The sequence below is a fragment of the Cavia porcellus genome, unplaced genomic scaffold (assembly GCF_034190915.1).
Source record: "Cavia porcellus strain 051 isolate PalLab524CR breed Dunkin Hartley unplaced genomic scaffold, mCavPor4.1 scaffold_22, whole genome shotgun sequence".
NCBI lineage: Eukaryota > Metazoa > Chordata > Mammalia > Rodentia > Caviidae > Cavia > Cavia porcellus.
This window is the reverse complement of record NW_026947505.1, coordinates 19,247,725-19,260,487: the sequence shown is the minus strand read 5'-3', so window position 1 is coordinate 19,260,487 and position 12,763 is coordinate 19,247,725. Positions and strand designations below refer to the sequence as shown.

General features: G+C 33.9%; 1 protein-coding gene across 15 annotated transcripts in view; it reads right to left on the bottom strand.

Moving 5' to 3' along the window:
• Positions 1–12,763, bottom strand: part of Ptprk (protein tyrosine phosphatase receptor type K) — a 498,623-nt gene that overhangs the window by 26,987 nt on the left and 458,873 nt on the right. For 4 of the 15 annotated variants that reach the window (XM_063232877.1, XM_063232878.1, XM_063232879.1 and 1 more), the window contains exons 15-19: positions 12,556–12,597; positions 10,620–10,649; positions 5,531–5,691; positions 3,772–3,807; positions 1,497–1,508 (exon numbers count right to left, since the gene is read on the bottom strand). In XM_063232877.1, coding sequence (XP_063088947.1) covers positions 1,497–1,508; positions 3,772–3,807; positions 5,531–5,691; positions 10,620–10,649; positions 12,556–12,597 — 281 coding nt within the window. Of the gene's footprint in view, positions 1–286; positions 632–1,496; positions 1,509–3,771; positions 3,808–5,530; positions 5,692–10,619; positions 10,650–12,555; positions 12,598–12,763 lie in introns of those variants that run through there. The other 11 variants (XM_023564539.2, XM_023564543.2, XM_023564538.2 and 8 more) reach the window with 6 other exon arrangements.

Below are 12,763 nucleotides of genomic sequence, written 5' to 3'. Positions count from 1 at the left end.
CTTTCCTCTCTCCTACATGTCACTTCACTCGATCTCTATTGTACTGTTTATGTACCTGTTTATATGCTTTCCTAAGGCCTGAGTGCAGAGCGTGTAGACACAGTCCTAGTTTTTACCCCTAGCTCACAGCAGTCTAATAAATACTTCAACAAGTAAGTTAAAATCAAATGAATCCCTTACCACCCACATTTAAGTGCAGCCCCTCCCCAATTGTGTTATTTGCTCAAAATGAAAAGAAACTTTTAATTTGCTTTCTGTCATCAGGAGCAAGAAAAGAACAAGAACATTGTGCCTAAGAAGAATAAACAATATTTTAATGATGGAAGTACTAATCATTACAAAGAGAGGCATGCTTATATTTATCACATTTAAACTTACCACTTTCAAAGAAAACAAATGTTTTAAGGGATGTTACTCTGAAAAGCATTATATTGTCATACTCATTAACAGAAAAGAAAATACACTCGGGAAATTTTGTTTTTAATGATAATGCATACTGTAGAGAATGATATTTAATTAACAGTTAAAACATATTTCAAGTGCTGGTACATTTGCCTGTTCTATCACCAAGTCTACAAATAGGATATGGCAAAAAATGAATTGTTGTCCCCATGATAAACATTTTTTCTTCCTAGAGAAGGGAAAAAAAAAAAAAAAAGAGAACCCTACAATCAGATACGTATACCTCTATAATTTAACTTGATTGCATTTACTTTAACCTCCCTTATTAAAATGAATGTTTTCTTTTTGGCATTTATTCCTAAAAATATCACATTGAATGAAAAATCGCTTGGTAGACCTTCTGTGACTCAACCACCATGAGAAAGGATGCTATTTATGTGGGGTTGGCCCACCACTATAGGAAAACATTTGCCAGCAGACAAGATTCACAAGAGTTACTGCCTTAAGCTGAGACTACAGTCAACTGATCTGCCTCTGCCTAAACATTACAAGCAGTAGACTGACATAAAGAATATGTACATCTCCCCACAAAAATTAAACTTAGAAGTAACTGAGGTGAGGCACCATCACAGAATGTACAATGTAAAATGAGACATGGAGAGAACAGGTCATATCAGAGAGGTAAATGCAATCACTGCACCCGGACCAAGCAGCCAGGGCTCTGTGGAGATCCTCAGAGCTCACACAATGCCTGCTAGAGCAGTGGAATTGTTACAATCTCAAGAGGCTCAGTGAGAAACACAGAATTCACCCATATGCCAGTTCTTACAGCTGGTTGTCTCCCAATGCGAAACTGACAGTGCCTTGGTGCCGCATTACGCTTTAACACAGCAAGCAGTACAATGATCAGGAAGGTCTTTAAAATAATCACACATGAATTATTAATCTCAACATATTTCTACCTCATTAAACCATCTAATAAAGCAACTGCTAGTGAGGATACACGTGCTAATCAGTGTCCTTCTAACATATTTGAAAATAACGACTCTATCCTTGATTGAAAGGTTTTCTAGAGTTTTTTGCAATACACTTACCGGTTATAGGGACTTAAACCCGATGAAGCAGTAAAACACAAAAAACAAAAATATGAATCAATATGAAAAACCTCTAAGCCCTTTAAGTCAGTAAGTAGACAATATTATTAAGAAATATTTGCAGTGATTTCAAAAATCACTTTGCAAATACAAAATCAATTAGATGTAAAGTAACTATAAAAACTATAGTCTGATAAAAATGCGATGCTTTTGTATATCTAAAATGATTTATGGTAGACTTAGCTTTTAAAGAACATCAAATGTACAGAGTCCACCAAAAGAAATGTACACACACTTCAGAAAAAGAAAAACAGTATGATATTTTTTCAACAGATGGGGCCCCTAGGGGATGTCTATATTGCAGAAAACTCACTACATGGCCAAACTTGAAAATTCACATGTAGCAATCCCAGTGACACAGGCTACCCAAACAGCAGTTCACCGTACTCATACATGTATGGCAGCTGACAGCTGCCACTTGGGGCACCTCTTATCATTGTAGAGGCCAAAGATAACTTGCATGAATTTCATATCTCAATACATTTAGTATTAAAATATTTATTTATTTTCCTGATATGTGTCCACATTTTTGGGTGGACTCTTTATTTCATGTCAACCAATTTGATTTTCAAAACAAAATAAAACACATAATGGACATTTACATAAACACATCACATGTCCTTGTTGACCATGCTCTTCCTTACACCTGAATATTCCTTTACAGAAGGAAGGGTACTGCAATCATTATTTAAACTTTGGTATCTATAAAAGTCAAGAGCATGATTTTATTTTCCCTTTATAAAATCCTGTGAAAATTATGCAGCACTAAATATTTTACTGGTATAGTAATGAGAAATCAAACATGTAAGGTATGTTCATGAACTAATAGTTACTGCATAGGAGGACTGAGACTCGGACCTAATTCTGCATACTATTAGAAAATCATTAGGATGAAATATTACCTTCCAGGCAACTGATTCTTTTCCAATGAGTTTAATAATATTTTAATTGAACTTTCTTTTAAATTGATATTGACAGTGTCCTTTGGTACTGAAGGAGAAATGTTATCTACAGAGGCATTCAGGGACCCCTCAGTGGCTATCATTCAAGGCTCTACCCTATCACTGCAGTCATTCCTTGGGACAAATACCAAATTCATTTCCCTCTGTTTATTAATGTGGACATCACCCATAGAGGGCAGTAGAAGAAAAACAGATTATTTTAGACTATATATTCCTTAATTCAATTATAGAATTATAATTTGAAATAATTATTTTAGTGGGCAAGATACATTTTTATTAATTGGGTTAGTTGTATTGTTCCAAAACATTTGTAACATAATCAAACACAGATACTAAAAACATATGTATAAAAGGTAAGCAAAAAGTTTTATATTTAATGAGATGTTACAAATAACAAATGTCATTTGTGAATTTTAAGATATGGTTATCTGACAGTTTCCGCATTTCTTTGGTTAAATCTTAATTAAAAATATTGGAGTGAAACAGATACGAACTTGTGAACATTCAATCAAGCAGGCCAACTGTTGGTCGAGGATAAGGCATACTTTGAATGAAACTCATTTAGTTTCTGAAATAGCTCTGCTTTAAGATTAATGTGATTTTATTTCTGGAAGGCCTGTCATCACTAGCAATGTCAGCATCTTAGATGTGGCACAGAGGTAAACCAGGTGGCTTGTTCTAAATATTAGAAAGATAGCACTAATCACATGTGTAAAGCTTATCTACAGCTCCAAACCCGACATCAAGATTCTAGCAATGTAACTCGTGGTGGGAAAGTCTTAGTAAAGACAAAAGAAAAGCAAGTGCTTCCAATACTAATGTTCACTTATAAATGTTTTCTTTTATTGCTATGCAATTGAAAGGATTTAGAAAAAATTCCTTTGTACAGTAAACTTTTATAAAAAGCTAGTATTAGCTATCATTGGCTCCTGAGATCCGCAGCATTTAGGCTTGTTTCCCAACTAGGATAGATTACTACTAGTCCTCTAGTAAAGGCCACCGAACTTTTGCTGCAAATCCAACAGAATCCTAATTTAAAGAATATGGTGCCTTCAACAGTATCCCGTACTCTGCTCCACTGAAATGGACTAGATCTAATTGCATGGGCTCTCTCTCAAGACATAACTATTTTAAGTATAAGTTGCTTTCTGTACCACAAACAGACAAAGCTATAACTCATGCAAGGAGTTGTGATACATGCAATAAATAAATAACAATGATGATGAGATGACGATAAAGGTTTAGGACCTCACCTAACACAGCAGTCGGCACAAGAGGGTCATTGGGCACTGTAGGAAAACAAGGCTCATGAAGGAGTATATTGCTCTGAAATTGAATTTTGAGTCCTTCTTTTAAATAATAGATTACATTTTCTTAAGAAATATAATTACTAAACTGCCTTCTATTCCTGGATCCTGCAAGAGGAAAATTCTCTCTTCTAACTTGGGTTATCTCAAAACATCAAGAAAGGTCTATGTATGATTACAGCTCAGTATTCTGTTTAATTTTAAAAAAGCCACAAGATTCAACTTGACATTATGAAGGGTATAAAATTAGGGAGAAAGAAACCATGCATTTTAGATTTAAGATACTAGGAGAAAAATGATTTCATATTCATTCCATCCAGATATTCTCTCAGTTAACTGTGGGAAATAGATTTAATCTTTTATCTAAGTGCATAAGAAGATATTTATAGGCACCTTGCTGAATCGAGGCTTTCTAGTAAGATACTAATATATGCAATAATTAGAAAAGTTTAGGGAACAGAAATGTTCTATATCTGTAATTGATTAAATATTAAATCAAATACTTAGAGAGATGGTATCTTTATATATTTAGCAAAACTTACTTTCAACAGTAATAGAATTTTGTGTTCTTCCCTATCACTTATCTTAAAGTGGAATGAAAATAAAATAAGCCAGAAAGACTCTAATCACGTTTTAAATGAAGTTCCAAAATGAGTCACATTGTATTTCTAACTTCTAATTTGATATAGATAATATGTCAGGGAAGATAACAGGCTGCATCTAGAGCCAATAATTATTGAAAATTTTCAAGAAGCTGAACACTTGAGAAAAATTCTCTCCCTCTGGAAGGTGTGAAGACATACAATCTACAAATACTTTACTTTCAACCTTATCACTATATACATTTATAATTTGCATAAGAAATAACAATTCTATTGGTGCCTTCTTTTCTTACATCAATGTTTCCCAGACAGGATATCTAAATCCCTAGGTCTGTGACAAAATGCCTCTGGCTACAAAAATCCAACAAACCTGCTATGCACACTTCAAGCATCAGCTTTACTTGAGGATTTGAAGAACTGAAATCAGGTCATGGAAATTTAATTAACTTAAAATACACAGAGGTACTATAGAACAGACTATGAAATTTATAGGAAATTTGAAGATAAACAGTAATATTGAGTCTGACTTAATTATTCAAATCATCTGCAAACAACACTTCATATTTTGAAATATTTTTAAAGTGTTCCCTGCATGAATCAGCATTAATAATTTTGTAAGACAGACAGATGGATAGTACAGATTTCACACTAGCAACTTTATAGAGTATTTAGACTAATCTTTCCCTTAGTTAATCTTTTAGTATTGAAATTTCCTAGGACTTATCTTTTTTATCTCAAAAGAAACTTGATCTTACACAAAGAAGGTTGTAAATGGCAAAATAATTGTAAATTCTGACACAAATTTTTTTTATGTAGGCAATCATATATTTTAACTTAAAGCACTTAATGTGGTCTGAGTGATGTATTTTTATAGTATTTCTTATATTTTAATAGTAACATTGATACAGTTTGAAGTTAAATGAAATCCACTATCCAGCCTCAATGCAGGCCTTCTTATAAATTCCATATCACTTCCTTCTTCTGTATCTAGCTGCTTCTTCCCTTTCTCCTGCTCACTCTGTGATTCAGTTAATCTGAAGAATGTATGAATGAATTTATAGAGCTTCCAAGACAACATACTAAAATTTGATGGGAGAACTTACATCTTGGACTGAAGTTATGTTGGTCCATGAAAGTGATGGACAGAGGGTCCTCTGCATGTAGCGTGCTCTGATCCGCGTAACTTCGGTCCATGGCATTCACCATGTGAGTCATCTCCTGCCGAGCGTTCCCCATGGCGTCTTTGCGCTTCTTAGCAAGTTTACTGCAAGGCAAAGGAGAGAGGGAACTGTGAGTCTGAAGCTTGAACCACAGTTGACACCAGTAATAAGTAGTTCGAGTGTGCCCGAGGACAAGCTTACAGGTGTGGCTCATTAAACCTGAGAACTGGCTGTAATATCGGGAATTAAGTCGACACTAACAATTATGCTGGTTGGTTACTGCAAAACTACTGCAGTTTTCAGGTATTTCAATATCCCAGCTGTGGACACAAACCTCTCATTGTTTTCTCTATTTCATTCTGTTAAAATAAATCTCATAAGAATACAAGCATACTTTATCGAAAGTATAAAAAAGCACTTCCTAAATTGAGTAGTCCAAGAAAGATTTAAATTAAAGTTCCATTTTAATCACTCTGCTAGGTGATCAGTTCTTTTGATCTTCTTTTGAAAGTTCTTCTTGAAATTAACATGACCTAAATTTGTCTTATGATAGCCATCCAATGAAAAGAGACCAGGGAAAGTCCTGTGCTAGCCAGCTATGGTGGCACAATCACAGCACTCAGAGAATTTAGGCAGGAGGATCACCTTTCAGCCCAGTCTGGAGAACTTAGTGAGAAGTTATCTCAAAACGGAGGAGGAGAAGGAGCATGAGGAGGAGGAGAAGGAGGAAGAAGACAGAAGAAAGAGGCAGAAGGAAGAAGAAGAAGAGGCAAAAGAGAGAAGAAAAAGAAAGAAAGAAAATAAGACAAAGAAAGAAAGAAAGAAAGAAAGAAAGAAAGAAAGAAAGAAAGAGAGAGAAAGAAAGAAAGAAAGTAAGTCCGGGTCATATTTCAATGCGAAGGCCATGGGTTTAATCCTTAGTAGTGCAAATGAAAAATAAACAAAAACCAAAAACTCAAGTTGCTAAGTAAAAAATGTAATATGGACAGCATTAACATCTTTAACAAAACACTTAGCAGGTTAATAAAACCCTAGCCTTAAATCTTAAAACTGACCACAGTAATATGTAATTCAATTACACATAGATACAGGGGATTAAAGTATATATGTGTAAGAAAAGTTTTGAGAAAAATGTGAAAAACACCATGCAAACTTCTAACTTAAATGATCACCAACAGCCTATCCCTGTAAACTAGTGATTTGAACCCTGTGGCAAAGTGTTCCCAACTGAAGTGCCTTACAAACACCACAGGGCACCTGACCGAGAGGATTTAGAAGTGAGTGGAGTTCACATTTCTGAGTTACTCAAATAATGATACCTTTATCTTACAAATCAAAAATGTAATTACATTTTGGTTGTATGTGACTGTTTCATGGGGACCAGGCAAGTAAAAAACTATATCTAAATCATATTAACCAGACAATTTTTTTAATGATATAAAAACATTGTAAACTTCTGTAGTAGGCAAATTATATGAGTAAGTTCATGAGAGTAGTTACATTGTCTTGGAAATGTTCTTTACTTGTTCATCATTCTTAGATTAGATCTTAAAGATACTCTCTTCTGTTCCTCATTACTATCTGTACTTGAATAAATGCATTCAAACACTACAAAGTTTCATTGTGTAGATTTACGTCCAAAGGCTTTGCAGTTAAAAAATCACTCTAGCAACTTGAGAATTGTCCCAGTGTTTTCTTTCCTGTGGGAATGGTACTACTTGTCCTCATGGGGCATACTCAACATGCACAACACATTAACATAACAGATCGGGCACCCGAATAAGACAGTCATAGACTAACACTTGAAAATAGATGTGAACCTGCACTTGAAAGAAATAATCACCACCAGAATATCAGTCATATTTAAGCACACACGGACAAAGTTATAACCACCACCACTACATAGTACTATGACTACCTCTACCCCATCACCAACACCATCCTCATTTATTGACAGCATTTGGTCTTTTGGCCACAAACTGTTTGTTCTAGTCTAGATGTTTAAGACCATGAAAAACTGCCAAGCAGCTTAGGAGTAACCTACATTAAATCTGAGTGTTTAAAATTCAGAGTTAATTTCTTTTTAAAGCTGAAACAATTCTAAATGTTTATACTAACTTTCTTAATTTTTTAAAGGTGGTTTCATTTTTTGAAGGAGCGTATGGACTTACTAAATATCATTAAGTCATATTGAGCCTACAGACTTCTATTATTTTCTTCTAGGCCATCATACTGTATTTATTTTTCGATCTTCAACATTCTTTATCATGCAATGTTTGGCTAACACTCATCTGTTCTGTTTCAGCCGAAAGATGCTTTACAGTACCATGTTTTCCTCCTGTAACCACTTGTGTCATTACAAGTGCCTTTTCAGCTGTTTTCCCCACTGCATGAAGCATGAAGACAGACACCCCCCATATGCATACATCCTGGGCTACTGAAGCACACTTACATATTGCAGGAACTCAGCAAACACTTGTTGAATAGATAAATTAGGCCTGTTATATGCTGGGCACTTTTCATTTGTTAATTCAATTAATTCCCAGATCAATCCACTGAAAGCAGCATAATGGTTCTAATCGTATACATGCGTTTATTGCAGATTAGAGGAGTTAAATAAGCCGCCCAATGTTGTTACCTAATAAGCAATGAAGAATCACCTGGTTCCAAGGCCTAAGCTCTTACTCTATATGCTGATGCTAACAGTGCCTTTCCAGCCACGTATAAAGTGCCTTATATTAAAAACACTACATAGTTTAATTATTAAAGGCTGGTCACAATAGATTAGAGAGGGAGAAGAAGAGCGCACCAACTTGGTGTCATTTGCAAACTTTGAAAACTAGAAATATGCTTCAGAAGTAACTTTGTTTCTTGGGCAAGAAGACCCAATTTATTTCTCAAAACATAACGTGAGAGAATGAGTAGGATTATAACAGCACACCCTGAAATTTAGACTAAAAATAATGCAAAAGTTTTTAAGATAGCCATATAGGAAATAGCAAATAGAAATAATGGCTTTTATTTTACTTTCAAATATGTATAATTGATATTTGCTTCATGATTGGGCAGAATGAAGAAGTAATGAATTTTTCAAATGCATGAAGAAAGTTTTCATCCGGTGAAGTACTCTGACTTCAGATTCACAGATTTAGAATAATAGCCAAACTATGTGCAAATATAAGCTTTATGGATGCCTGTCAGCCGCATATCACAGGCTGGGTTCTTACATCTTCATCTACACAATCGCCCTGTGAGGTGTGCTTTCAATTAAGTTATTACAAAACAAAGAAGACTTGACATCAGTGGTAAGTGCTTTCATTAACGACTGACAGGTCCTATAACAATGCCATGAACATTAGCTCAAAGATCATATGTTTTTCATTTCTGCTTTAGTTAACGTCTATTTTTACTTAAAAAAAAAAGTCCCTAATTCAGATCAGTGCCAGAAGGTATGTTTAATCAGCCCTTAAAAACATAGCTCTGTGACATTTTTCTTGTTAGGATTTAAAATGCCAGGGTAGCTAGGTATCACCATAACATTAGTATGACCTGCTGCGTTGTCTGGAACACAGAAATATTAACCTGACACCAAAAAAGGGAATCCCACTCTAATTTCGCAGATAGTGAGGGGTAGGCTTACTGACATTCACATCCTTAAGTATTTGCTGATTCCAGCATGTCTCATGCTTTGTTTTCCCATGAGGAGCCAGCTTTTGTAATGTGCACTTCAGGACAGTGAAGCAATTCATTGTGCAAGTGCTCCAGTTTGACAAAGGCACAAACGACTTTCATTATCAAGGAAGGCAACAGCGCAAACTTGTGCAGGTGGATGGTTGGGTGAGCCATAAAGGGGAACAGTACTCCATCATTGTACGAAATGGTACAGTTAATTACCTTTTGCTTCATCAAATATGATTTAACAACCATATTATGATTCATCACAGTAAGCTAAAACCACTGTTCCTTTACACCTGCTTGTTTTAGCAGATTTTAGGAGGCCAAATGCTTATAATATTTAAAATGTTGGCAGAGTTGTGTTACAGTGATTGATTCATAAAATTTTGTTGTTAAGCTAGCTTAAATTTTCCAAGTGATATAAATGCTGTGGGATATATGCTCCAATCGTATTTACTCCTTAAGCTGAGAAAACTGTCATAGCATTTCTCTGGATTGGGTGAATAAGCACTCTGGCACCTACAGTGATAAACTAAAAATGACTCACAAAATAGAATGGATGACTGTCTCTATCCTTAAGAAAATGAGCTTTCCACACCTAAGTCTAGAATGTCACAGATGCAGAAGAGAAAGAGAAATATGAACTATCAACCTTTTATCCCTCCGTCAATCAACAAGAAGATTTTCAGCCTTGGTTTTATAAATTCTTGGCTATTTATTTTGCTGCATTATTATTTGTCTTAAAAGAATTTGACTCAGCTATTTTATTTTAGGAGAACTGTATTTTTTTTTTTTTTTTTTTTTTTTTTTTTGCCCCTGCAACATTGTGATTTTAATCATTTAATGGCCAGACAGAAGGAGTTCAGAAGTTAGAACTGTCCTGGATTCCTAGAAAAGTGGACAGATGTTATCACATGCAGACCTGACTAGGTTTGCAACCTGTGAAATCATTTTGACTGTTCTGTGATTATAACACTGGGCTTATGTTTGCAAGTATTATGATATTACATAATGATAGGGATATGGGAGTTATGACAGCTTTCTCTATGAAATGAATGAAGTATCCTATTGCTAAATAAGGTATAGATTTGCATTAAGTAAATAAAGGTATTTTTGCTATAGACTAAAGCTATTTATGGAAAACTATAAATAAAAATTAAAAGTAGCTGAACATACAGAAATACAATATCCCTTTTAAAAAAGATAAACAAAATAGGTAATAGTTGATCATTTTAGAGTCCAGAAAAACATGTTTTGAAATATCACCAAAATTACCAACATTATTTCTTTGTTTTTTGAAAAGGGATACTGCACCTTCCACACACGCAAAGCCGTACATCACCCGCTTTCTACTTACAGGTAGTAGGAGTAAGAATAGTAGCTCCTCCTGGCAAGCAAATCACAGACAGTGGAAAAAGAGAAGCAATGGTGAATGAAAAGCGTGACTCCGTCACATTCAATAAAGCAGAAAAATGTGCGTTAAAAATAAAACGAAATAAAATAAAAGTCATGTTCTTTGCTCTGCATTTTAATTTGCTCATGCATTGTTAGATTCTTCTTTGCCATGCAATTAAACAGACAGATATGCAATAGAAAAATAAAATTTGAAATACATAATTTGGAAAAAAATAACATGCTCACATTTCTTTTATTGCCAAAAAAATCAAGAAATTAAATGGATTGTGTATATCCAACATGCAGTTAAGCATAGTACCATCCATTACCATCTAATGTCATGACAGATGGAACAGCTGTGTACAGAACTTGTATACTAAATAGATTGCATTTTTAGATATTAAACATAAAGATCTATCATGTTCAAATAAAGTATTCACAGAATAACACCTAAATTTATATAAGCAAGTCATATCTAATGGTACAAAGGTATATATATAGTTACATTATATGAATATACACATATGTACCATATACTATATATACACAAAGAAATTTCTACAGTAGATGCATGTGCACAAAACACAAACATTTACTGTACTGAAACACAATTTGAAATTTATGTTTGGAATTATTAATGTGCTCATGCTGTGCATTTAAAATATAATAGGCAGTCGATGGAAACATGGCATACATTTGGAAATCACAGTAATTAAATTAAAAATGACATCGTGTTCTGAAAGATGCAATATCCCTTTTATTAGCCTAAAACTTTGTTTATGTATACCCTCAGCTGTTAAATGATACGCAGCTGAGTCCCAGACCACTCCTTTAGAAAACAACCAAAACACACAAAACTTTTTCAACACGAGAAATATGGCTATATATGTCATTCCCAGGGAGGAATAAAGTTTTGAGAAATTAAAAACTTCTCATAAAATGTAGATAAGAGACTAAAATATTTCACTTCTCCATTATTTTGTTATAAATATATCATTAAAAGTGAAACATCTATATCTAATAATTTTTAAGTTAAAATAGGTAATATGCAATACTACTAACGTTATATGTACAACAAGCATCTGGGTTTATGTCATACTTGATTCATGTGTGATACACACTATGTATGGATAAAAGTCATTATAAAGTTGCTCAGTTAAATTAGCAGTTTAGGTAATTTTAACATATTTATGCAAAGAAACTTTCCATCAATAAAATTTCAACTTTTCCTAGTCATAAAGTTGCTGGTGAGGAAAAGACACTAAATCCTTTCATACTTTCTGTCAATGAATGCATAATCATGAAAATTTAAATATTTTAACCAGGGCCTGCTTCATCAAATCATTTAAAATAAGAACCCAAAAAAGAATCTGTTATATTACACGGTTTTAGAGATCTACTAGAGGATTTATTTCTCTAAAATCTTGCTCTGTGATTATTGTGGCATTCTTTAGAAGTTCATCTTTCACAAGTTTTTTTTGTTCTAAATCAGGGAGCCATGGATATGGAGAAATTATCAAAAGTGAGTAAGTGTTTCAAATAAGTGACAAATAAAACTTTGTTGATTTAATTCTGAGTGAAGTCATAATCAGAAAATATGTACTTCCACGCTCAGATCCATCTAAAGTGATCAGGATAATTTTGATAGCGAAGCTAAATTTAGTTGACTTAACTGTTTATTTTGCTCTTCAAATATATAAACTAAACAGTCATAAAATTTGAATGTTATAATCTCTGACTTCATTAGTCCTTATTAGAAAATGCTTCTAAAAACCTCCAATCTTGCCTCACATACAATGTATTTCCCAATCACAGAGGTAGACAACAGCAAAACGGGGAAGCACTGTTTGGGGAAAGCACGTATTAGCTAATTTAACACAAAACACTATAATGCATACCTAATGTTTCTAAAGCAGATGTGTCTTCTCCAACATATATATCTCCAGGGGATAATTGTAAAGAGGCAATATATTAAAATAAACTCTCATGGAATAGTCAAAACATGTAGTATGAGTTTATCTATCATGTTAATGCTTTATTTCAAATATAAAATAAGTAATAGTATCGTATTAATGTAATAAGCGACATTATTTAGTACACTGTAGA